The 27,886-nt window shown below is 41.6% G+C and overlaps 1 protein-coding gene across 1 annotated transcript in view; it reads left to right on the forward strand.

The window, feature by feature from the left end:
• UNC13C (unc-13 homolog C) overlaps positions 1–27,886 on the forward strand; it is a 645,143-nt gene that overhangs the window by 536,174 nt on the left and 81,083 nt on the right. The window contains exon 29 of the mRNA XM_017348010.4: positions 11,872–12,019. Within this exon, the coding sequence (XP_017203499.3) occupies positions 11,872–12,019 (148 nt within the window). The remainder of the gene's footprint in view (positions 1–11,871; positions 12,020–27,886) is intronic.

Genomic DNA, 27,886 nt, shown 5'->3' on the forward strand with positions numbered 1-27,886 from the left:
ATTCAAAAGTCTTCCATAGCCTTGGCAGCTTGTGTCAAGAGCCTTGGGTGATCACTGACGCCATACATAAGAGTGTCAGTTAAATCAACAACAGGAGTCACTGTGCACTTACTTCCCATGCAGGACCTTTGTCCACAATGAGTTGTATTATGGTAGTTAATTATAAAACTTGTTCTCAAGCAGTTTTTTATTTGTGTTTGGAGGGGTGCAAATTGTTGAAATCTTTACATAGTATAGAATTGGTGGTCTTCTGTGTATAAAGTTAATTGAAAATGTTAAAATAAAATAAAAATTAATGGAGAATAGGACTGAAAATGGGAGAGGGAAGAAGAGGTGGGGTGAGAATAGGGGTTGGAGGGAAATGGTAGGAAGAATCACTATATTCCTAAAGTTGTACTTATGAAATTTGTACTCCTTAAATGAAAGTTTCCTTTGGGAAAAAAGAGTATTTCAAAGTAAAAGTAGCAAGGCGACAGCTGTGAGAGAGAACCAAGAGCATAATCAGTGTGTGCAATCCTATGGATTACCCATTGGGAAACCCTAGTTTGAATGGATTATAGTTGAACTTTTGTGTCCTGACTTATATTCCAAGAAGACTTGGGCCGCCCTGGAATTTCCTGAAATGAAGATTTCTTTCTAAGAGAAACAGGAGACCTTTTCCCAACAATAATTCCTCTCTAACTTGAGCATGAATTCAAAGACCTAAGGACATTCTTTACTCCTAAACAATCCCTCAAGTCATCTCACTGTGAAGTTTGAAATATAAAGAAAAATCCTGTCTGGTTTGATTCTCCCCCACCTTTCCACATTCTACAGAATGTTCATAGTGTGTGTAGACCTGAATGTGGGGAGCAACTGAGACTAGACTAAATTACTGGAATTAAGACTTGTTCTATGCATCTGCTCTCCCACAATATGGCGCTGAGAGAGAGAGACCAAACAACCTGTACGCAGCTGCCTCATCAGTTTGATAAGCTGCAGGAGCTGATCCTGCTCCTGATTGGAGGAGAGCAGCGTACTCGGCATGTGGGTAGCAGAGTTGGGATTGGTGGAAGAGGACTATAAAGGAGGAGAGAGACAACATGCACTAGGAACATCTGAAGGAACACCTGAGCAGCCCCCGAGAGAGCCGGCCGGCGGTGTGCCGCTCTTCAGCGGAAGCGGGGAAAGTGGCAGGGGGTACCGCCCCTCCACGGAGGTGGAGGGGTCGGCAGCCAACCCGGGAAGGACCAGCAGCAAACCTGGGAAGGGCCGAGCAGACGAAAGAACAGTGCAGGGTCCAGTGTCGTTCCTCCGCGAATGGGGGAGCGACACCTGAACATCAGGCAGAGGTAATTCAGCACTTTCTCTGAAAATAGTAGACACTGGATCAAGGCCCTCTGGAGAAATGGCATTTCTTAGTATGAAGGAGATTATTTAGGCAAAGTATCAGTTCATATATAACTTTGCAATATTCTTATTAACTTCTTTAATCCTAGTGCTATTTTTTATACTCAGAAATCCAAATAGCAGAATATGGCTTCAAATCACATTTCAGTGTCTCTATGTTTCTTACCCTGACTGAAGTCTAATTTGTCCTTGCTACCCATTATCCGTAAGACAATTTTAGTGACTGATTATCTGCATCTTCTTTTTTACTTTATAGGTTTTGCACTGTTTAAAACTCATCTGCTCATTGGGAAAACAAATAACCTACCTAGTTTGGAGTATTAAAATTCAGAAACCATTATTTGAGGGCTCACCAAATGTAGAAAATATGGGGGGCAATAAAGAGGTAGCTGGAGATAAGAGCTCTTGCCTTTGGCTTAGGAAGGAAGCATCAACCATCAATTAAATGAAAGAGTCAGGGGCAAAGTGCTGGGCAGAGCAGAGACAGTCCTGACTTTGTATTGGATGTTTGAGGGAGAACTCCTGAGGGGGCTTTCTGAAGAGGAACATTCTGAAATTTAGAGGAAGAGACAAAATAAGGGGAAAGATGCATTTTAGGCTTAGAAAAACACATGGATGACATGAGAGAAGGTGTCAGTCAGCCTGAGAATTTCAAACAGACTTGCATAGAGGGACAGATCATGACTGCCTGAAGATCACAGGGAATGGAAATGGCTCATTGGACTGAGGTGCTGAAGCTTTAGCATCAAAGTAAAGAATCACAACATTAGTTTGTCAGCCAGAGGGAAATACTGAACTATTTTATGGGAGGGAGTAGCATATTCTGATATGTAAAGGAAGACTTCAGCTGTGGTAGCAAACAATTGTTTGAGTATCATATAATTTCTAAAAAAGAAAGCTTCAGTGGTTTCAGTGGGTTGTGATAATATCTGAGTTTACAAAACGAATTATCTGCATGGATTTGCCAGAAAGTGTGGAAACAGGTGTTGAAGGGGGGGAAAAAGTGATGATAGGAAATTGCTACCAAAAAGGAAATTCTTTTTGCTATCATGTGAAGAAATATTAGACTGTTCCTCCCAGTAAGTAAAAATAGAAAGTAAAAGATCTACAATTTATGACAAATCTGAAGAGTTACACAGCTACAGGGTCTGTTGGGATTATAAAAAGAAAGGTTTGCTAAGCACGCAGACAATATGTATCCTGATTTTTATATAGCAGCAATATTTCTTGCTCAGAAATCACAGCAAGTTCTGAAGGACTTTAGTTTCTGCAGTTTTATGAAGAATGCAAAAAGTGGAATAAATTCTCCCATTATTTTTCAAAATCATGAAAATGTTACTTCCTGCATAGCTTATCCCAACCCCCATTCAGAGGTATAGGAGTGTCTCTTGTCTCCATCCTTTACATTAGTAAAGCTTACCTATTTGTTTGCATGAAAGAAATCAAATGAGTTATCACATTGAACCCATTAAATCAGTTCTTGTCACATAGAAAACTCTGCATAACTTAGTTTTCTTGTTGCTGGAGGAGTGATTGTTTACATTGGAGGACCATCTTTCATATTTAAATCCAAGACCCCACATATTCTACTGTAACCAATGTGTTTTGTCCCTTCTTTCATGATAAAACTCTTTCAGCTCTCTCAGTGAAGCGAATTATTAAATTCAGTCCACCCCTTTCCCTCCCGCTCTGTGGGGAGCAACTCGGACTAGACTGTTACTGGAATTAAGACTTATTCTATGCATCTGCTTTCCCACAATATGGCGCTGGGAGAGGAGTAAACAGCTGCCTCCAGTTCAACCAATAAACTGTAGGACCTGCTCCTGATTGGAGGAGAGCAGCGTACTCGGCGTGTGGGTAGCAGAGTTGGGATTGGCGGAAGAGGACTATAAAGGAGGAGAGAGACAACATGCACCAGGAACATCTATCTGAAGGAACACCTGAACAGCCCCCGAGAGAGCCAGCCGGCGGTGTGCCGCTCCCCTGCAGAAGTGGGGAAAGTGGCAGGGGGAACCGCCCTTCCACAGAGGTGGAAGGGTCCGTAGCCAACTCGGGAAGAACCAGCAGCAAACCCGGGGAGGGCCGAGTAGACAAAAGAACAGCGCAGGGTCCTGTGTCGTTCCTCCGTGAAGAGGGGGAGCGACACCGCTGCACATCCCCCACGCAATGGCGCATGCCCAGGTTTCCTCCTGCAGCCTGTTGATTCCAGCTGCACAGCACCACCTCGCTGTAACAGCAGAAAGTCTCCAAGGATTTTTACAACTCCTCTGGACTCTCCTATAGGGATCAAAGCTGTTGCTTCCCTCACATTTTTTCAGTGTAGATTGAAAAATGATTGAGGGGCATTGACAAGTAAATCATGATATGTGCTCACTTAAAGGCACCAGTGTAAGAGATGGAACAGGATAATGCAAATAGTTAATTGACAGGGCATGGGCTAAAATGCGATAACCAACCAGCATGAAGCGAAGAGATCAGGAAAATCTGGGGTGATATTGAGGGATGGATGAGAATTCACTGAGTGTTCAGGAAGTTTCCTGAACATGTTCCATGAATGGAATGTCATCAGAGACAAAGGACTTCACCTTGGAAAGGTTCTGTACAAGAGGGCTAGGGTCAATGAGGAGACCCCTCTGTGGACAGCCTTGGGCTTAACTGAGCATTTGCATAATGAAGTGGTGTATAATGCAGTCAAAAGGAAATGTTTAGGTTGAAAATGTTTAGGTCCTTTTGTGACCTGAATATATTCTCTAAAAATGGCTTTATTTGTGACTTTGAAAATGTGTGGTGCATTAAAAAGTCACTTCAGCAATAGTCATCCTATAGAAATGTGTAAAATAGGTTCCATAGTTCAAGACTGTAACAGAGATCAGTTATAGCTAGTTGATTTATATCACAATGAGAGCTGTCACCAAGGGATTGTGAGTGAGTAGAGGATGAAGGCAAGTATGAATGGCATGAGAAAGGGAGCGTCATTGGAACCTTGCAACTGAGTGCAGAATGAGAGTAACAAGGAGCCTAGGGTGGTGCAGACATGTCAGCTCTGGTACCTACAAAAGCATGGTTCCCCCGAGAAAGCAGCCAGTCATGCTGGGGGCTATTTTTCTGTTGCCATGGTGGAGTTAGATATGATGGCAGGATGATGGAACTAAGTATCCAGCAAAACAGGGCTTGTGCTGAGGAGACAAAGCCAGCCTACAGTTTGGGAGTTTATTCTACCAATTATGTATATTTTCTTACAAGTGGAAATTATAGTTTATAAAACTCTTTTGGATCCAGTAACTACTTACATCTTTGTGAGACCACAGGTGGTGTGGATTCTTCAGCTACCCATTCTATGATGATGACATGACACTCTGCGAGGCTAAATAATCTACAGGACACTCACACTATGTGTGGGACAGATGATAAATTACATTTTCTAGCACATTATAAAGTAAAAAGCAAGGAGTTAAAAAGTGAAGGGGCGTGAGCCTTTTAACACATTGTTTTAAACCCCTGCTTGGGACACCTACATCCCATATCAGAGTGCTGGTTGTGAACCCTGACTGTTCAACTTCCAATCCAGCCCCCTGCTAATGAGACTGGGAAGCAGTGAGTGATGGCTCCAGTAAGTGAATTTCCGCCACCATGTGGGAGACCTGGATAAAGCTCCAGGTCCTGGATTCACCCTGGTGCAGCTCTGGCTGGCATAGCCTTTGGGGAATGAATAACATATGGCAGATTCTCTCTCTGTCTGTCTCTGTCTCTCTCTCTCTCTCTCACTTTCTCTCTCTCTCTCTCTCCCTCTCCCTCTCCCTTTCCCTCTCCGTGTGTGTGTGTCTGTGTGTGTGTATGTCTTTCTGTCACTCTGCCTCTTAAATAAATCTTTATGTACAATTAGTGAAGAGAATTCTAGAACCCCAGAATTGGACACATGACCCAACACTTCCCACCTTTGCTCATAGAGAGATGTCTCCTAGAGTGTTCGTCTAGTCACCACTTAATATAATGGCCAGAAACAATTTTTGTTTTTAAGAAAGAATTCTTTTAAAAGTTTTATTAAAACAAACAAAACTATGCTTCCTTGCTTCTAGCTATGAAATGGACTTCCTTCTGTCTTTTGAAACTAGCTAAAGCAGGCCAGTGCCGCGGCTCACTAGGCTAATCCTCTGCCTGCGGTGCCGGCACTCCAGGTTCTAGTCCCAGCTGGGGCGCCGGATTCTGTCCCGGTTGCTCCTCTTCCAGTCCAGCTCTCTGCTGTGGCCCGGGAAGGCAGTGGAGAATGGCCCAAGTGCTCGGGGCCTGTACCTGCATGGGAGACCAGGAGGAAGCACCTGGCTCCTGGCTTTGGATCAGCGCGGTGCACCGGCCGTAGTGGTCATTTGGGGGGTGAACCAATGGAAGGAAGACCTTTCTCTCTGTCTCTATTTCTCTATTTCTCACTGTCTAACTCTGCCTGTCCAAAAAAAAAAAAAAAAAAAAAAGAAAAAAAGAAACTAGTATAAAGCAGTTCTACTTCCTTTTCCCTGCCATAGTCTTAGAGACATAGAAGAAAATTCTCATGCTATCCTAAGTCGTTAGTGGCTGTTCATTGAATAGCACACCTCAAGACAAAATTCCAGTCATCTTTGGAGACCCTCCACCTTTTTGTGTTTCTTATAAATTATGAAACCTAGGAATGGACCGAATATTCCATATATGTACTTACCAGTGGATCGAGTTCTTACCATATTACACCTTTGGTCTTGGCCTGTTGACCTGTATTATTGCATTATCAGATTTCATTCACTTGGATAACTCCCCCTTCGCTTATTAAAGCATGTTGAACCTTAGAGAAAATAAAACTTTGTGGCTCTAAAAAACACATTAATATTAACCTATGCCACTCATGTATTTTGCAGTGAATAAAAATGTAAATATTTATCATCAATACAAGCTTCCTCTTCTCTTTGTCATCTCCACACCAGACTGCCAAGGCCATTTCTGAAGGAAGATTTTGTCATCCAGGACTAACTGATCAACATGAATACTTGACTTCTTTGGAGGCTTTTACTGACTTCTTCCCTAATAGAATTATTTACCTCCTCCCTTATTTGTATATTCAAGGCATTTATCTAATACATTTCCACTTTGGTTACATTTCTCGCTGGAGTATACTCCCTTTGAAAGTAATCTCTATGCCTCTTGCTTTTCATCTTTGGCATCCAGCACAAGGTCTGGCTCAGGGTACCAGTTTAGTAAATCTTTGGTAAGGCATCAATGCCACACTGGTAAAGAACACGTTTTAGAGGCGGGCATTGTGGCATAGCAAGTTAAACATCTATCTTCAATGCCAGCATCCTATATGGGCCCTGGTTCAAGAACTGGCTGCAATACTTCCCATCCAACTCCATGGTAATGTGCCTGAGAAACCAGTGGAAGAAGGCCTAAGTCTTTGGGCCCCTGTGTGGGGAGCAACTCGGACTAGACTAAGTTACTGGAATTAAGACTTATTCTATGCATCTGCTCCCCCACAATATGGCGCTGGGAGAGGAGGAAACAGCTTCTACGCAGCTGCCTCTTGCCAACTTGAGTGATGACCTCCAGGAGCTGATCCTGCTCCTGATTGGAGGAGAGCAGCGTACTCGGCGTGTGGGCAGCCGAGTTGGGATTGGCGGAAGAGGACTATAAAGGAGGAGAGAGACAACATGCACCAGGAACATCTAAGGGGAACATCTATCTGCAGGAACATCTGTGCAGCCCCCGAGAGAGCCGGCCGGCGGTGTGCTGCTCCCCCGCAGAAGTGGGGAAAGTGGCAGGGGGAACCGCCCTTCCACGGAGGTGGAAGGGTCCGTAGCCAACCCGGGAAGAACCAGCAGCAAACCCGGGGAGGGCCAAGCAGACAAAAAGAACAGCACAGGGTCCTGTGTCGTTCCTCCGTGAAGAGGGGGAGCGACACCCCTGTACTCATGTGGGAGACCCAGAAGAAGCTCCAGGCTCCTGGCTTTGGCCTGGTCTAGCCCCTGCCCGTGGTGGAATGAGAAGGCCATGCCAAGATTGCTGCTGGCAAGCCAGCATGTTACTCAGGAATGGCTTCAGAAACCCCCTGGGAAACCACCTGGCAATGAAGCCTGCCTGGCAACAGGCTACAGCCTGTTAGGGCTGTCAACTGGTTAGGGCATAAACTGCCCCTTGACTGGATTGGCTGCCTCAGCTATATATGCTGCTGTTCCAACTGAAATAAATGAGTCTGCAGGCTGCTCACCTCTGTCCTGCTTTTACCCAGCTCCCTGTGTGAGTGTGATGACTCTGCACCTCTTGCCCCCACTGTGCTCCTCCTCCTCTCAGAATCCACAGCAACACCTGCCATTGAGGCCATTTGCAGAATGAACCAATGGATAGAAGATCTCTCTGGCTCTCTTCTTTTCCTCTGTAACTCTAATTGTGTAATTGTGGTAACTGTGCAGTTATAAAATGTACCAAAATGTTATTTAGCTCATTAATTAAAGAGGTAACCAGTAAGATATTAGAAATGGCTCAAAGGAGAATTCCAAGAACTGCACTATACTTGTCTAAACAATAAGCAAAGCTGAAATAAATGTGCAACTAGCGGCAAAGTAGATAGGTCCACAGAATAACACTCAGTTGTATTCACCAGAAACAATTAATTTGCATTAGTATAGACAAAAAAAAATCACGGAATTTACAGAGTGTGTAAACAGTTCAAAGGTAATGAAAAATAATAAAAACCCAGTTGGGTACAGCAGTAAGAATACTCATTAATCCTTTTTTCCCTTGTTTCCTGAGAAGAGTGAAATAGATATTTTGAGATTCAATGATTGTTTATAACACTTGTCTTTTACAGTGAGGGACAGTGGTTTTTTTTGTTTGTTTATTTTTCTTCATGCTATTTGTTGAACTCTTTTACTTAGTATAGGATTAGCTATATGATCATTAAGTAAACTGTAAGTACATCTTTGTAAAAATTAAGAGTGGGAAAGTGAGAGGGAGCAAGAGGAAGGGTTGGCGCGTAGGCAGGAGGGAGGGTGGGGGAGAAAGTGTCACTATGTTCCTACATCTGCATATATGAAGTACATAAGTCTTACATAACTTAAATTTTTTTTTAAAAAAATCATTTCATCACTTTTAGTTTTTTTCCTCTTCCACTATCCTCCTCATCATTACTTGGTACTTAGGCTCAGATCTGTTAAGGCTGAGGTTTTGTGAGAAACACTGACAGAGAGAATGCCTCACCTTGGTGAGTTCCCACCTTCTAGGTTCTGTTGAAAAGTGTCGCTCCCCGTCTTCATGGAGGAACGACACAGGACCCTGCGCTGTTCTTTCGTCTGCTCGGCCTTCCCCGGGTTTGCTGCTGGTTCTTCCCGGGTTGGCTACTATCCCTTCCACCTCCGTGGAAGGGCAGTTCCCCCTGGCCACATTCCCCACTTCCGCAGGGGAGCAGCACACCGCCGGCCGGTTCTCTCGGGGGCTGCACGGGTTCCCTTAGATGTTCCCCATAGATGTTCCTGGTGCATGCCGTCTCTCTCCTCCTTTATAGTCCTCCTCTGCCAATCCCAACTCGGCTGCCCACACGCCGAGTACGCTGCTCTCCTCCAATCAGGAGCAAGTCCTACAGTTTATTAGTTGAACTGGAGGCAGCTGTGCGGAAGCTGTTTACTTCTCTCCCAACGCCACATTGTGGGAGAGCAGATGCATAGAATAAGTCTTAATTCGAGTAACTTAGTCTAGTCCGGATTGCTCCCCACAAAAAGAATCTTCTTCACTCTTATATGAATCATTCTCTTTTGATCATTCCTTGGTTCATCATGTGAAAAGTCCTCCAGAGACTGTACACAAATACACACACACACACACACACACAGAGTCAAACCCAATCTAAACTTTCCCTGCTAATAAATCTATAACATCTTTTATCTACCCTTACATATCACATCATGTTTCTCCAAGAAAGAGTATCAGAATTTTTTTTCATCTATTAAGCACTTAAAAACAATTCTGGACTCAAAGTCCTCAATAAATATTTGCTGTATATGAAAACACTGTAACATTTTTAAAAGAAGATACAAGTATAGAACAATTGTACTTACGTCTTTGTCTTTTTTAAAAAATATTTGTTTATTTGTTTGAAAGGCAGAAATACAGAGGTGAAAGAGAGAGAAAGAAAGAGAAAGAGAATCTTCCATGCACTGGTTTACTCCCCGAATGACTGGTTCACTCCCCAAATGGCTGCAATGGCCGGAGCTGGACCAGACCAAAGCCAGGAGCCAGGAGATTCATCTGGATCTCCCACGTGGGTGCAGAGGCCCAAGGACTTGAGCCATCTTTTGCTGTTTTTCCAGGCACATTAGCAGGGAGCTGGATCAGAAGTACAGCAGCCAGGATTCGAACCGATGCCCATATAGGATGCAAGCACTGCAGTCGGTGGTTTCACCTGCTATGCCACAGTGCCTGTCTCAATCTTTATCTTCTTAAAGCGTATTAAAGACCGGCGCCGCGGCTCACTAGGCTAATCCTCCGCCTTGCGTCGCCGGCACACCAGGTTCTAGTCCCGGTCGGGGCATCAGATTCTGTCCCGGTTGCCCCTCTTCCAGGCCAGCTCTCTGTTGTGGCCAGGGAGTGCAGTGGAGGATGGCCCAGGTGCTTGGGCCCTGCACCCCATGGGAGACCAGGAGAAGCACCTGGCTCCTGCCTTCGGATCAGCGTGGTGCGCCGGCCGCGGTGGCCATTGGAGGGTGAACCAACGGCAAAGGAAGACCTTTCTCTCTGTCTCTCTCACTGTCCACTCTGCCTGTCAAAAAAAAAAAAAAGAGTATTAAAAAAGACTTTCCTATTTTTCTTTTTTCAAAGTTTTATTTATTTAATTATTTAATTTGATTTATTTGGAAAGCTCAGAGGCAGATTTATCTTCATCCCCGATTTACTTTTCAAATGCCCCTAACAGCTGGGGCTAGGCCAGGCTGAAACCAGGAGCTAGGAGTTCCCTCTGGGTCTCCCACATGGGTGGTAGGGACCCAAGTACTTGAGACATCACCGACTACCTCTCAGGGTGCACATTAGCATGAAGCTATGTCCAACGTGGAGTAGGAACTCTAAACCAAGCACTGCAGTAGGAGAGATGGGCTTCCCAAGTGGCAGGCTAACTGCTGTGCCACATGCCTGCCCCATTTTCGCATTTTCCTGTGACCCCTCTTCATAACTCTCCATAGGCTTTGCCATCACTTGTGTTTTTACAGCTTCCTCAACTGGAATCCATGAATGGTATGTTACATGGCCATAGATTTTTCTCCCTGTGAAGGGTGACTATAATTGTGGCCATCTTTATTAAGATTGTTTCCCCACTTGCTGTATTCTCCAGCCCGTCCTCTGAATCTTCACTACATCACGCTCTCTGAACGTGTACTCAGATGTTTGCAAATGCCCAGAATATTTTTCCGCATCTCTCCCTGAATAGGTGAGAAATGCGAAAAGTGAATTATGATTTTTCAGTTCATTGAATTGTTCCACCTCAGAAATTCTAAAGATGTAAGATAAAGAGATGACATGTACCAATTTAAAAGAGTGTATCAGAATCATTTAGTGAGTGTCTTAAAAATATTTCATTCCACCAGAGCTGTGTAACAGTGATCCACAGTTAATGGTGAGTGTTTACCTTCCTCCAGCACTGTTGGTACAAGAAGTGGCAAGTACTTGGAGCTGGGGTTGGTGAACCATTTGTCTAAACTTAATGGAGTATTATAAATATATTATTCTGGATAAATGGTTTGGTTAAAGCATTCTTAGTTCTATGACTTATCTCTGGATATTTTGCTTTCCAAAGAGATGTCTGTGCATAATACCTGCAGCATTAAAAACGTTAATATCTGTCAGTGACCGTATTAACTGTTAATAAGCATATTATGTCCTTATTATCTTTTAGCTGTTGGAATGCTTTGAGTTTGTTGGATGACAATTGCAAAAGATGAACTCAGTGTCTTATATTTATCAGACATAGGATCAGGGTGTTGGATTTCCAAGAACCGCTGTGCATCATCAGGTTGGCCTGTGAGAGGACAGGGAAGGGTGAGCAGAAAGCACTTGGCCTAGAATCTCAGGGTACGATCTGGAAAATACGTGACCAGGAGCTACCCTCCTGTGCACGTGTGATGGTTCAAGATATTTCCTCACTTTCAGAAACAGAAGGCAACTGTTAACTAAACCTGTCATTCTGTAAGGATTCTACTTTTGCTTCTATAATTCCATGTGTTTAGCACAGATTTTGAATGTAAGGAAAAGGCTTAGTCCTTTCAGGGTCTAGCATCTGTGACATAGACCATCACTTCAGAAATATGTCAGGAATCCAAGTTTGATGATGATGCAGAAGTAGGCAAATGACAGCACTATATCTTTGTACCTGCTTTGCATTGGTCATATTGTCTTTTGAGCTTCACTATTAGAGTAATGAAGTCCCGCCTCCAAAAATTCTTTCTAAATCCCTCTGATTATGTTTTGTTTTCTTTTTAGCAATACTTTCATGCAGGAGGAAATGGTCTCAAAAAGAATTTCTTGGAGAAAAGCCCAGATCTTCAGTCTCTGAAATATGCTCTTAGTCTTTATACCCAAACTACGGATGCCTTGGTAAAGAAATTCATAGACACTCAAACCTCACAGAGTAAGTAACACACTGGACCCGACAATAAGGTAAACTGAACACTAAACTAAGGTTCAGCATCAGAATCATAGTAAATAGAGCTAGCCTTGCTACAGTAAATTAAAGCATCATTAATAATGGAGAATTATGTTTAATGGAGAATAACAATTTGTGACATTTATCAATTATAATTTTATAAATAATTTAAATAACACTATGACATATTTAATACTAAAACTGTATAGGATGGTTAACTCTCGATGATGTTAACTTTCATAATACTATTTTAAGTACAACCAGTTTTGAATATCCATGGTCATGACATTTTCTTCAATTAGATACAAAAGATTCAGTGTTTTCCTATCTTGGTAAGTTGCGAAAATGATAGAAATTCCCTAAATCCTAACTTGAATTGTTAAACATCTCCTGCAATGAGCTTTCCATAAGGGATCTATAATTTTATCATAATTCTATATGAGAAAAATTTCACCTTTTTAAAAAATGAATCAAAAGGTAGGCTTGATACCTTATTTAAAGTTCACATATGTTTCAGGAGGCAAAGTTCTCATCTCCTAAGCTTCTAGGATATGCTCTTCAAAAACTTTTCTTTCAAGGCACTTTGTGGCTTATTATATTTTGGTAATTACACACCTTTACGGGTCTGGCATTTTCTAAGAGGTTCTTGAAACTGTTGATATGAGTCAAAAAGATCAAAATACAGACTGAAACTACTACAGAAATAATGAAAACAAACAATACACTGTTTTCACTCATGAAAGATCCTCAGAAATGATAAAATTCCATTTTTTAACTTTAATAAAAATGTTGCAGACTTTGTGTTTCTTTACAGATATTTTTCTAACTGCATCAAAAATAATGCCAAGTTAGGTGCTGGTTTGATGTTTTTGCCTGTCTTTAGCACCATGTGCTTTCTGACAGTCTCTAGTTAGATGCTACCAATATCCCTTTTCTTATGGCATGTAAACCAGGGTTACATTGTGGGATTGCTCCAGAAAGGGGAAAGTTGAACTGAAGAATGACTATCGAGAGAGAGAGTAATAATGGAAGCATTACTCCCTGAATCTAGGCTCCTCAAAGATTCCTGAACTTTATAGATATAAATGCAAATCTGATGCATAAGATAAACAGTGATAGAGATTTATCCCCAGAGGAAATGAAAACATAAAAGTTTTGCTTTGTATTTATAGGTGTACATATATGTATACACACACACACAGAGTCTCTCTTTGTCTGCATTGAATACATTTCAAGACTGCCAGTGGATGCCTGAAACCGTGTTAGTACTCTAACCCTATAATTTAGTCTTTTCCATCTTTACCAAGCACTTAATCACACACTGTGCCAAACTTTACACTTAGACCTGTGGTAGCAAAAATATCATGAATTTATTTTTCCTTCTTCAGAACTGTGCAGATAGAAGATTCATTCTTCCCATACAATTTAGCAAACTCAACATCCGATTTTGTTTTACATTCTTTATTTTTATTTTATTTTTTTTGCCAGGCAGAGTTAGACAGTGAGAGAGAGAGAGAGAGAGACAGAGAGTTATAGACAGTGAGAGAGAGAGACAGATAGAAAGGTCTTCCTTCCATTGGTTCACCCCCCAAATGACCGCTATGGCCAGCGCGCTGCACCGATCCGAAGCCAAGAGCCAGGAGCTAAGTGCTTTCTCCTGGTCTCCCATGGGGTGCAGGGCCCAAGCACTTGGGCCATCCTCCACTGCACTCTGGGGCCACAGCAGAGAGCTGGACTGGAAGAGGAGCAACCAGGACAGAATCCGGCACCCCGACCGGGACTAGAACCTGGTGTGCCGGTGCCACAGGCGGAGGATTAGCCTAGTAAGAAGCGACGCTGGCTTTTTTTTTTTTTTTTTTTTTTTTTACATTCTTATAAAGTACTCTCCTGGGCACACTTGAATCTCCAGCATTACTACTCCTATGATTTGGGGCCACAGTTAAGTAGGAGCGCCTTGAACATAGCACTGTAATACTACATTAGTCAGTATGATGACCAAGACACAACACGTAACCAATGGGTGGATAGCATGGTTACACTGGATAAAGGGATGACTCATATCCTGGGAAGGACAGAACAGATGGCTGTGGGGAACAACTCGGACTAGACTGTTACTGGAATTAAGACTTATTCTATGCATCTGCTCTCCCACAATATGGCGCTGAGAAGGGAGTAACAACTTCTACGCAGCTGCCTCTCGCCAACTTGAGTGATGACCTGCAGGAGCTGATCCTGCTCCTGATTGGAGGAGAGCAGCGTACTCGGCGTGTGGGTAGCAGAGTTGGGATTGGTGGAAGAGGACTATAAAGGAGGAGAGAGACAACATGCACCAGGAACATCTATCTGAAGGAACACCTGTGCAGCCCCCGAGAGAGCCGGCCGGCGGTGTGCCGCTCCCCCGTGGAAGTGGGGAAAGTGGCAGGGGGAACCGCCCTTCCACGGAGGTGGAAGGGACGGTAGCCAACCCGGGAAGGACCAGCAGCAAACCCGGGGAGGGCTGAGCAGACAAAAGAACAGCGCAGGGTCCTGTGTCGTTCCTCCACGAAGAGGGAGAGCGACATAATGGTGCCGTGACTCGGATAGGAAACCTAGGCAGGGTTTAGTGTCATTCCTCCATGAAGAGGGGGAGCGACAGATGGCATGAGATGTTAACAGGCTATTGAAAAACTCGTGCAGTTGAAAATGTAGAAATTATATGCAGAATTTTTCATTTAGTTATTTTGGACCATGGTTGACCAGTAGTAACTTCTCAGATACCACAGAAAGTAAAACCATGGATAAGGGTGATTAGTATTTATTAGTCATGCACTGTGTAATAAGCTTTCAGTCAAGGAAAGATTGCATCTACAGTGCTGGTCCCATGATATTACATCACCTAGTGACATTGTGGACCTCCTCGTTCAGGTAGGCACATCTCTGACATTTACACAATGGCAAAGTTGCCTCGTGAGGCAGTTCTCATAGAGTATCCCTATCACTGAGTAATATGGGACTCTATCCGTCTATCTATCTATCTATCTATCTATCTATCATTTATGACTAACTTGGGTATATAGAATATGGCTCCTTCTTAATATATGGATTGTACAACAGCATTAAAATATGTTGGGAAAAAGAGGATTGAAATATCAATGCACTCACATAATAGAACTAATTTTAATTTTAGTTTCCTTTTCTATTACATGCTTCCTGGCTTTTTCTGAGTGTACAAATTTTTACAGAACTGAAACTTATGGGATATGAGTATGAAATGCCTATTCATTTTCTGCTATAACTAGCTTCAACCATGCTCTGTGGAAACTTATTTCCATCTTCTCCCTGCTCCTCCAACCTCCCCCAACAAAGAATTCTCAGGCTCCAAACACTTTAGCTATAAACGAAGTTTGATGTCCTCTTTTTTTCCTCCTCCCCTTCCTCTTCTAGGCCCCTTTATACCTCAGGTTTTGTTGGAAAGTGAAAACTAACATGGAGGAAGAAGATGCCTTTGACACTTCCAATACAAAATCCCAAAGCAGACTTTCTCATGGGTGTATCTAGGGATCCTGTGTTGAGGAGTTTCCTATCTCTGTAGCTCTCTGATGAGTGGTATCTACTCCATCTTAACTCCCTTCAGTGATCCCTGTGATTGCCAGTGGCAGCATATGCCCTGGCTTCTTCATGCTTGAAAATCTACCCCTAGTGGCCAGCCCTCTGGAAGGAGATTCCAGGAAGAAGTTTAAAACCCTACTTCCACCTATGAGATCCACCTGTGCCATAACAAACTCCCTATATCATTTCCATGGATTTGCTGTTAACAGAGGCTTCTCTACTGTCACACTTCGTCCAACCTGCCATTGCTCTGTAATTTTCTTTTCTACCTGCTCAGATAGGTGCTTATACTTCCAAACTGAAAAGAAGGGATTAGGATTACCTACAAAAACCACGCTGAATCATGAAATGGAGCAAGCCAAAGTTTCATCAGCTACTGGACCCAGAATTTCTGAGAAGTATTTCTTCTCTCTTTAATTTCTATTAGACTCCCATCTCAGTATTCATGAAAATCAATTGAACAATAAAGTTATCTATCAACACTACATCCTCTATAAGATTGTGAGGGAAAGGAAAGATAAAATGGAAATTACCTGAACATTAGAGTTATTTTTGAAGCAACAAAAAGGAAAATATAGCAATGAATCCACTATTTGTTTTTGTAGTTAACCCTAGAGTCATGATTTATACTTAAGACTTCCAGATTCTGCTATCCAGTGCACATTGTCTTTGGCTTCACAGAATCTTCCACTTCCAGGGCTCTTTTACTAACAGTATATAAAGAAGTTTAATTCTCAGAGTCTTATTTATACAGGATGCTATCCTGAACAGTTGACACTGGATATGCTGAAATACAGGCTCTTGGACTCTACCCTTTGCACTCTGTTAGTACTCAATGCAGGTTATTTCCATGAATACTAGGATTAACTATCCCCTTTTTGGACTTACTATACTGGTAGCATTGAGTCCAAAATGACCAAATGAAGTCTTAGTTTCGAGTGTAAACATGTTTGCCATTATCCAAATAATTTTGTAGGGCTTCACACAATCTCAAGTACCTATTAAGATTTATTATGTTTTTTTTTTTTTGTTAAACTTATGTTTTGTTAATACAACCTAGAAAGACCTTACTGATATTATGGCATCATTGAAATGTAAACTAATAATCACTAGCCTTGCTTACAACTGACCCCTGCCACTGTCTGACTTAGTGCAGCAGACACCTGCTCAGCTTCACACAAGCTAAGCTGGAGTGCCAGAAAGAGGTAACACCCCACAGAGTAGCCCTCAACCAGTGAAATACAGGAAGTTGATGGGTTTTTAAAAAAGGAAAGGAAACCTCCATCTTCCTCACTTAAGACAAGTCCAATGCATATTCTACATAAACCTCACTCCAGAATCCCCCTGTGAGATGGGCGCCAGTCCCCTAACAGGGCTGCTTTGATAGTATTCTTTATTAGCTTCTCTACTTCTTCCTTTCTTACCAATTCTTCCTTACTCATTTCCCTGGGACCCCTTCCCAAATAAAATACTTACCTTTCAATTCTTCTCTCAGGTTGTACTTCTGGAATATAACCCACATGCAAGATTACAAGTGAGGGGTGAGATTCTAATCCAGCATGTCTAGATCAAGATCCTATGCCCTTCTCATCAATGAACACAACTCCCTGATCGTAAACATAAAGGCTAAATGCCACAGATAATTTTATCCAATACTTGGGCTTTTTTTTTCTCATGTTTTCTTAAATTAAGAGTTCATAACTAATTAATGAAATTCAAGTTGTAAGTAGGTAAATTTATTTAAATTTGCATGTTTCCATTTACCTTATGATCAAAAGCCAGAAAGTTATTTTGTACCCTTAATTTCAAATTCATACTCTGCAGGGAAATAATTATTTCAAATGAAATTAAGTCACCATTAAAGTGTTAATTAATCATAACATACAGATGTTGTATAAAATGTCCCATGATTATTTAGAAATTTAAGTGTACCTTTTTAATGCATGTTTTATTTGTCTTACTTTCATATAATCTCTTACTCGAATTTCTGATTTTATTTTCCTTTTCTAAAATTTTCTTTCATCTCTTGTGTTTCTGTATTAGAAAATTAATTGTGGTATCAAATATAAGGAGGAAAATCAATGACTTTTAATTGAATATTTTACTGTGTTCAAGGTGAAAGATATTCCTTGAAAATATTTTAATTCAACTTTTTCATAACTGTGCTTTATCTTGCTCACTAGTTTTTCCTTTTCTTCCTCTATTTTTTCTTATTTCTTCTTTTTTGATCCTGCTTCCCTGTTTCTTTGTTTTTTTTTTCTTCTAGTAGTAAAAAATGAGGTAGGGAAGGAAAGGAGAAAGGAGAAGAGAGGAGAGGAGAGGAGAGGAGAGGAGAGGAGAGGGGGAGGGAAGGGGAGGAGAGAGAAGGGGAGGGGAGAGAAGGGAAGGGGAGAGAAGGGGAGAAAAGGGGAGGGGAGAGGGGATAGGGACTAGAGGTAGGGAGGGAGTTAGAAGAAGGAAGGAAAGAAAGAAGGAGAGAGAGAAAGAGAGAACATATGAAAGGAAAAAAATTCAAGTGGTAGAGTTCCATCATAAATTTATGCATCACATTGGCCAGCGCCATGGCTCACTAGGCTAATCCTCCACCTAGCGGCGCCAGCACTCCGGGTTCTAGTCCCAGTCGGGGCACCAGATTCTGTCCCGGTTGCTTCTATTCCAGTCCAGCTCTCTGCTGTGGCCCCAGAGTGCAGTGGAGGATGGCCCAAGTGCTTGGGCCCTGCACCTGCATGGGAGACCAGGAGAAGCACCTGGCTCCTGGCTTTGGATCAGTGCAGTGCGCTGGCCACAGTGGCCATTTGGGGGAGGGGGGGGGTGAACCAACGGAAGAAAGACCTTTCTCTCTGTCTCTCTCTCTCACTGTCCACTCTACCAGTCAAAAAAATAATTTATGCATCACAGAGTTCAAATGAGATCTATTGTATTGGAAAAGCACTGTTTTCTATTCTCTGTCGATTCCAAACACTGGAAATCAAACAACTCCAAAATGGATGTGTAAGTATTCTTAGACTCCTAAGTTCAATTTATAGGCATAACATAATGTTCTACCAAGGAACTGAAGTGCTAAAACACCATCTTATTCTGCATTCTTTCAACAAATGTTTATTTAGTATGATCTACACACTAAGTCTCATACAAGAAAGAATATATTCAAAGCTGAATAGGATGATAGGTGTATAAGTTGCTCTAATACCGTGTTCTCAAGCAGGGTGATTGTGTCCCCCAGTATCTGGAGAGCTTTGTTCCGACATCTGGGAGTAGTGGTCATGTTACTGACATCAAGCAGATGGAGGCTGGGAATGCTGCTAAGCATTCTACAGCACTTAGGACAGCTCCCCATGGCCAAAGACTTCCAGTGGAGATAGTGCTGAGATTGGGACACTTCACTCTAATACAGGCTGGAAGTGAGAACTGATGTAAAGTAGATCGTGTTAGAAGAGGGGAGATGCTGGCTTGAGGAGACAGGTAAGGCAGAGAAGGTAGTGAGCTGATTGATCTATTGGTCATGAAGAGGTAGAATCTGTGCAGTAAAGTATACAATGGTACTATTAGTGTTAATATTTCAGTGTGGCAAGCACCTCCATAGTGTGTTTTTATTAGGGAAAAGTGTTTATTTTGCTTGTGGTACAAAATATAGCACATTGCTATCTTATTTTGCTCAATAAATATTGTTAAAATGTCTTTAATTTCCTTGTCAGTACAGAACACTACAGTAGACTTGGGTAGTGTTGAATTATTTTAATATTTGTAAAAATTATTATGTAATTTTGCTCTAAAAGCTGACAATTCAGTGTAGATATTTGCTTGAAAATTTGTATTTTTTGTATTAGTTCTGCAGGATGTGTTACTTACTGTTTTAAAAACAGGTATGAAATACATTTTTTGCATCTTGATTAGGATATTAATCATCCAAACAAAAAAGGGTTTCTTTTTGTAACAGCTCTTTTGTTATATCAAGGCCTCTTTGAATACTGCATGCAGTAGTAGACAGTGAGAAATGTATAACACTGTAACACATTACGCATTTATTGTCAATGGGTAACACAATTTGGAATGAGGCACAGTGTGATTAATTGCTGAGCCATCCTGTGTGGTATTCTGGTTCCTTATCTGAGATTTTTTGCATTTTTTTCCTTTTCAGCTTGAGGAAACAATCACAAAAGCTTTGCACAGAAAAGGGATATTTTATGTCTAAGTTACATCCATTTCATAAAGAAAAAAAGCTTTTGTAGTTAATGATTATATGAAATGAAATATAAGCTGCAATATTTTATTCCATGATCTATTCTCCGTTTTGGTTTTCATGAGTAAAATCTTTGAGGATTGCTTATGTGAGGTTTCTTAAAATTTGAATCATATCATTTTAGTCATCTTAATAACCCATATCCTGCTGAAGCAGTATGTAATGTATTTCCATTTGAAATGGAAAGCAGAGAGCTATTGGTGTACACTTTGGATTCTATGAATATTTTTCACTATATTCGTTATATTACATTGCTGTTATGTCGGATTGGTCACTCTTATATTTATTGGTCATTTTTATAATTTAAGTAGAAAAAAATTGGTGTTATTTGTGACAGTATCCATAATACAGGTTGAAAAATTTACATGTCAAATTATACATCCAAGCACACTTGTATTCTGCAGAGGGAAAATTTCAGACTTTTTCAAACATGGTCATGTTCCCGAGTGAAAGCATTAATCATCTCACATTATCTCCTTCAATCTATAGAATGCATGCCCAGAAGTGGAAAAGAAGCATTTCTCTGAGTTATCAGAATTGTAGGGGAATTTAGCAATGATGCTTTTTATTTGACAGAACTGGCAGCATAATGAGAAAATGAGATGTTTGGGAAGGAGCCACATCTGAAAGGTCACTTACACGGTTGTCTACGAGGGAAATGCTGAGGAATGTCTAGCTTGTGTGGAGCAGTAATAACCCACTTGGCCATTTTCAACTTGATGCTGATTTGAAACATAGAGGTAGCATCTCATTTTAACCAGTGAGGACTTTAGGGATGACCAGAGGTCTGGAATCCTATTCAACAGGTCTGTTTCAGTGCCTTTCTCCAGGAACCACTAGACTAGATAGCAGTGCCCCCAGTCCCCAAAGAGAAATATTAACACTTCTTGAAAGTCACGAGGAGAGAAATAGATAGGAATCCATGAACTCTGCCTCCTCAGACACTGCATTCAGTTGTCATTCGCTTCATAAAACTGGATGAGGATCCTTGGTGCAGTCAAAAAGCTGTGGATAAACAACTTGAATAGAAATGGTACTGTGGTCTGGTTCTGAATATGTTGATTGCCTTCCCAGAGCAGAAATGGCAGGTGTTTGGTAAGGTTCCGGGAACGCTGAGCTAGTATCTATGGTGCATCAAGAACGCTATCTACTTACATGCCATTCTTCCCCAAAGTTCCCCACCCCGAAACTGGAATGTTACCCGCATTTTTCACGAGGCACTGAGTCAAAAATATATTGATAAATTTGCTAAGGCCCACTACCTCCCACTCATTTCCATCAGCAAAGCAATCAGTGGTTTATGACTCTCCACAATCTTTCTTTCCCTCATTTCAGATAGTTGGGTACCCTGCCTCCTCCTTGCTTTGCCTTGCAGTACGACCAACTCTCCCTTCTGCATAGGAGATAATTTGGATACTTTTTTCCCCTCACCAAACTCCTAATTTCATCCTTTGATTCCCAGTGTCCTCTCATTGCGCCTCAGTATTGGGCAGGCTCAGGAGCCAGGACACCCTGTGAGTGTGAATGGGAAGCACTTAGGTTGTAGGGATCCAAGGTGAATGCTTGTAAGACAGTGCACTGGGCTTTCAGGAAACCCTTTCGAATGCAGCCCGAGGCCATTCCTCCTGAGTCTGCTGTGTTATTTGTGTGTAGGATGTTGCTGCTGTATCTTCCTTCCCTATCCCCCGCCTGCAGAAGGGTCCATTGCATCATCCCCTAACACTGTCAGTCGTACTCTGGCTGCCAAATGGTAATTCTCTCCTCTCACAGTGTATTCATTGCGTTGTGTGTATTTGTCCTGGAAATCCAAGTGATTAGTATAGTGCAAGGTGGGGACTTGGTGACCTTTAGAGCAAAGGAATGATATTTATTTAATAATATATAATATAAATAATTAAAATTTTAAATTATGTGATGTAATGTGATCCCCACATTTAATCTGATTATAAACTTTATAACCTATTCTCATATCTAAATCTATGGGATTATAAGCAAATGTGCCTTGTAATAGCGTCGTCATGTTTGAATTTATATGTTCACAAACCTTTATTGATAGCAGCTGTGTTCATGGTCCTGTGTTAGCCATTGTGTAGTACCCAAAATGTGTCTGTGTGTGTGTACTTACATACTTCTAAGGCTAATAATATTCATTAATTAACATACAAAATAACAACAGTAAATGGCATTGGATGAAAACAAAGGAGTATGTAAAGTTAGATGTAAGCAGAAGATGACTAATTTTTATCAGATTCTTTAATCACGATGTGTGATTCAATCTGCATGAAATTCAAAACAAGAAAGAAACAAGCATATGAGTGCGCTTGTCTTTGGTTACTGAGAGCTTCCTCTGTCCTTTCTCCTGACTTGCATTTAGCAGTATCCACCATGTGCTGGGCTTTGCTTTTAGTGCTTGGTAAACTGCAATGAGTGTGCTGAACACCTGGTGTTTGTCTCTGTGAACCACACCTCTCCCCAGGATGCTGAGCCGTGTGAAGTAAAACCAGGGGCTCTTGCTCCCTGTGCCCTCTTTGCATCATGTAGTCGAGAGCCCCTCAGAAGCCTCATGAGCAGGAAGAGGGAAGCCAAGTATTCATTCTGCAGGCTCGCTCTGCGCATGGTCCGCTCAGGCTGGCCAGATCCTTTGACTCTCAGCCTGTCGATGTGCCTTCCTTAGAGAACGCTGGCTTCGAATTCCAGTAACTGCTTCTGCTTTTCAGTCACTACGGACTACAAGTGCAAGTAGCTCCACTCTCCCTTTCAGTTTCTCTAGGCATCCACTAAAACGATTGTAAATGTCTCTTTCTTTTCTTTCTTTATTTGACAGGCAGAGTTAGACAGAGAGAGAGAGAGAGAGAGAGAGAGAGAGAGAGAGAGAAAGGTCTTCCTTCCATTGGTTCACCCCCTCAAATGGCCGCTACAGCCGGCGCGGTGCAGATCTGAAGCCAGGAGCCAGGTGCTTCCTCCTGGTCTCCCACACGGGTGCAGGGCCCAAGCACTTGGGCCATCCTCCACTGCCTTCCCAGGCCACAGCCGAGAGCTGGACTGGAAGAGGAGCAGCCGGGACTAGAACCCGGCATCCTTATGGAATGCTGGCGCTGCAGGCGGAGGATTAACCAAGTGAGCCACGGTGCCGGCAGGCCCCATGTCTATTTCTTAATTCATCCTACTATTACTCTAATGTGAATTTCCATCTATTTGATATTAATTCCCTGATTAACACAAAGACCAATCTTTATGACTTTACTGGTTATTTTTCCCCATATCAACTACTTTTCAATGGGATCACTGAAGAATAACATGTTGAAATAAGCAGGTCAAGCTTCAGAATAATTCTCTTTGGGGTGAGGGAAAACATCAAATGTTGATGACTGAGTTGTCTAGAATGAGCAAAAAGAGCTTTTGCAGGAGTATGTCCATCACACTCGGGGCAGGACATCAGAATCACACACCCTAGCTTCTCATAGCGTAGTTACCCCACCCAGCATTTCATCTTACCTGGAAATTTGAAATCAAATTGAGACAACTGGAAGTTGTCAGTGATACCATTGGTAGAATGTACAAGTTCATGCAGCATGGAATGAGTAGGTAGGTGTTTCTTGTATGGGAGGTAATGGGGCAATATAATGTTTAGTGCACTGGTAGACTAAAATACACATTTCTCTAGCTTAGAACAGGTACCCTTCCATTGCTTCCTCATTGCTTGGCATGAATACCTGAAAGATTAATGTTTTCATAACACTAAACCAACAACCCTGTGTGTGTGTTTGTATGTTGAAAGTTTTTCATTTCTCATTCCAAGTCATGCTTAATATTGGAGGTGGTAGAATCCCTATTTTTGGATTTAAAAGAATTATGTGCTATTTGCCTCTCAAAGGCTGAGATTGTTTTAAATGAATATGAAAATGAACAACATATATATTTAAAATAAACAAAAACTTTTTTAAAAAAGATTTATTTATTTACTTGAAAGTCAGAGATACAATGAGAGAAAGAGAGCGAGCTTCCATCTGCTACTCAGATGACTGCAAAGGCCAGCACTGGGCCAGGCCAAAGCCAGGAGCTTCCTCTGGGTCTCCCATATGGATACAGGGGCCCAAATACTTGGGCCATCTTCTGCTGCTTGCCCAGGCCATTCGTAGGGAGCTAGATCTTAAGTGGAGCAGCTTTACCTGCTGTGCCACGGTGCCGGCCCCAAAGGAAAACTCTTGACATCAGAGATGAAGATCAGAGATGAAGCTCTGCCTGATAACCAGACCTTCTCCTTTGAGAGCTCTTATGGTTCCTGCCACCTTCACATGCTCTTCCCACACTCTAGCCCCAGAACAACACCACAAAGTCACACAGAGACCTTTGCATCTTTGGTCCAGTGTTCCACACTGTGTCTGGGTACCCTTTTGAGATAATCCTCGTAGCCAGGGGCACTGGATGTCAGTGGCAGGGTTTGAGCAGGAGTGCAGTGTAGAAAATAGCTTGAAAGGAGACACATTGGAAGGCAGCAGGCGAGACGGAGGATGTAGCAAACGTTCAGGGGAGTGCAGTGAGAATAGGGGTGGAAAGATGTGGACAGACTCGAAGTTGAGCAAATTAGATTAGAGCAAGTGATGTCAAATTAGTAAAACAGAAGTTACCTCTGTGTGAAAAATGACAGTGATTTTTTTTTCTGTCTTAAAATTTTGTGAACTTTCAGATGATCCAAAAATAGCCAGGTATTTATTTTAAAGTTATAATTTTCCTTTAAAAAGAAATATGACAAGCACACTTTGCTATGTAAATTAAATTGGTTTAATTGATTACCAAAATGTAATTAATTCAAAGTAGTAGATATTTGAAGTCTTTCATGGCTTTGGATTATCATTTGTGGATTTAAATAAAAATCCCCATTAAATTTTCTCTTTAGGATTCAAAGGATTTCAAAATTGTTCTGTGGCTAGGATAATTATTTGGAGAGGGAGCCATGTACTATATCTATAATATTGTGTGTGTGTATATGTGTAAAAATATTATATGTAATTTTTTAAGGTTTATTTATTTGAAAGTCAGAGTTACACACAGAGAGAAGGAGAGCCAGAGGGAGAGAGAGAGAGAGGGAGAGGGAGGTTGGTCTTGCATCCACTGGTTCAGTCTTCAATTGGCCACAACGTCTGGAGCTGTGCTGATCCAAAACCAGGAATTAAGAGTTTCTTCCAGGTCTCCCACTGGGGTGTAGGGGCCCAAAGACTTGGGCCATCTTCTACTGCTTTCCCAGGCCATAGCAGAGAGCTGGGTTGGAAGTGGAGCTGCTGGGACTTGAACTGGTGCCCATATGGGATGCCTGCACTGTAAGTGGTGGCTTTACCCACTACGCCACAGTGCCGGCCCCTATATAATTTAATCTTATAAAATTTATTTTTGGAGGAAATTACTCAGTAATTGATTGCATAGTGCACTGTTTAAAGTTAAGCTAATGCTGAGGTTATGACAAAGCAGATATTTAAAAAAATCATAATTCTTATATGTATTATACAAATATACATATAATAAACTTAATAAAATAATAATACTTATAATATTTCAAAGTATTATAATACATGTAAGATTCATCAAGGATAATTATGATACTCTTTGGTGTTTTTGTTCCTGCTGTTACTCTTGGGTCTGATATGAGAGTAAAACAGTGGTCAGAATCAGTTGTTTTGGAGTCTTACAGTAATGCTGGCATGTCAGAAAAACATTTTTAGAATCACTGAGTCTAGAAAGCAAAAAGCAGTACAAATCTCTGGGCCAACTGAGCCGTCACACCTGTATCTGTTTACTTAGCGCAGGTTCTGGGAGCCCAGGGGTCCATGGCATTGATGGGTCACTGCAGACTATTGCTCACAACCTGCACAAGGAGGGGTCTTCAGGAACTTTGTGGAAGATGTGGGTTATGAATAAACTATGCATGCATGTTGAGCTTTGTGCACAAAAATGACTTGTGTTTTAATCCCACTTTCCACAAACGTTTTGTAGTATCTTCAAATGTCTTTTACAACTAACACATAAAAGAGAACATGGAATATTTTTTCATCTTTCCATGGTAGAAGCTAAGCCTTATTTTTAAGTGTTTAATTTACATTACTAAGAGGGATATAAACTGTCTTAAGTGACTTAGCAATAGTAAACATAAATCTGTAAAGGTTGAAATTCAAGTTTTTATGAACTTATGGATAAAAGTCTCTATTTATGGAAAAGAGGCAAGAAATAGATATATTTGATTTAAATTGGGAAGTAGGGAACCATATATGTGTGCAGTCATGGTCCAAGAATCTGTTCTTCCTCTGCCTGGGATAAGTCAGTTAACTTCTGTAAGCCTCCATTTTCCTATCTGTGAAATGGGTAGCACCATAGTTCCCGCTCTGCCATCCTGTGGGGAGGACTACAATAGGTAACAATCAAAAGCACTTGGCACACAGCAATCTGTCAATGAATGTCCTTCTTTTTTTTTTTTTTATTAAAAAACTTTTATTTAATGCATATAAATTTCCAAAGTACGACTTATGGATTACAATGGCTTCCCCCCATACCGTCCCTCCCACCCACAACCCTCCCCTTTCCCACTCCCTCTCCCCTTCCATTCACATCAAGATTCATTTTCGATTATCTTAATACACAGAAGATCAGCTTAGTATACATTAAGTAGGGATTTCAACAGTTTGCTCCCACACAGAAACATAAAGTGAAAAATAATAGATGATTTTTTAAATGATGATGAAATCAGGGCAGACCTATTGTCATGTTTAATCCCAGTGAGAGTCAAGTTGGGAATCGATAATTTCTTTTTTTTTTTTTTTTTTTTTTTTACAGAGGATCAGTTTAGTATGCATTAAGTAAGGATTTCAATAGTTTGCACCCCCATAGAAACACAAAGTGAAATATATTGTTTGAGTACTCGTTATAGCATTAAATCTCAATGTACAGCACATTAAGGATAGAGATCCTACATGAGGAGTAAGTGCACAGTGACTCCTGTTGTTGACTTTACCAATTGACACTCCTGTCTATGGCATCAGTAATCTCCCTATGCTCCAGTCATGAGTTTCCAAGGCTATGGAAGCCCTCTGAGTTCTCCGACTCTTATCTTGTTTAGACAAGGTCATAGTCAAAGTGGAGGTTCTCTCCTCCCTTCAGAGAAAGGTACCTCCTTCTTTGATGACCTGTTCTTTCCACTGGGATCTCACTCGCAGAGATCTTTTGCCGAGTGTCTTGGCTTTCCATGCCTGAAATACTCTCATGAGCTTTTCAGCCAGCTCTGAATGCCTTTAGGGCTGATTCTGAGGCCAGAGTGCTATTTAGGACATCTGCCATTCTATGAGTCTGCTGAGTATCTCACTTCCCATGTTGGATCACTCTCCCCTTTATTTACTCCATCAGTTAGCGTTAGCAGGTACTAGACTTGTCTATGTGCTCCCTTTGACTCCCAGTCCCTTCACCATGACCAACTGTGAACTGAAACTGATCACCTGGAACAGTGAGATGGCATTGGTACCTGCCACCTCGATGGGATTGAATTGGAATCCCCTGGTAGGCTTCCAACTCCACCACTTGGGGCAAGTCAGCCTGAGCATGTCCCAAATTATACATCTCTTCCCTCTCCCATTCCCACCACCATGTTCAACAGGGATCACATTTCAGTTAATTTTCAACACTTAAGAATAACTGTGCATCAATTACAGATCTAAACCAGTCATATTAAGTAGAACAGATTAAAAAAAACTACTAAGAGGGATAATGTATTTAGTTGTTCATTAACAGTCAGGGCTATGCTGATCAAGCCACCATTTCCCATAGTGTCCACCTCACTCCAACAGGTTTCCCTCTTGGTGTTCAGTCAGTCGTCACCGATCAGGGAGAACATATGGTATTTGTCCCTTTGGGACTGGCTTATTTCACTCAGCATGATGTGTTCCAGATTCCTCCATTTTGTTGCAAATGACTGGATTTCGTTGTTTCTTACTGCGGTATAGTATTCTAAAGAGTACATATCCCATAATTTCTTTATCCAGTCT

This window comes from Oryctolagus cuniculus, chromosome 12 (assembly GCF_051225735.1).
Source record: "Oryctolagus cuniculus isolate XC-2025 breed Fujian yellow rabbit chromosome 12, ASM5122573v1, whole genome shotgun sequence".
In the NCBI taxonomy this organism is placed as follows: Eukaryota; Metazoa; Chordata; class Mammalia; order Lagomorpha; family Leporidae; genus Oryctolagus; species Oryctolagus cuniculus.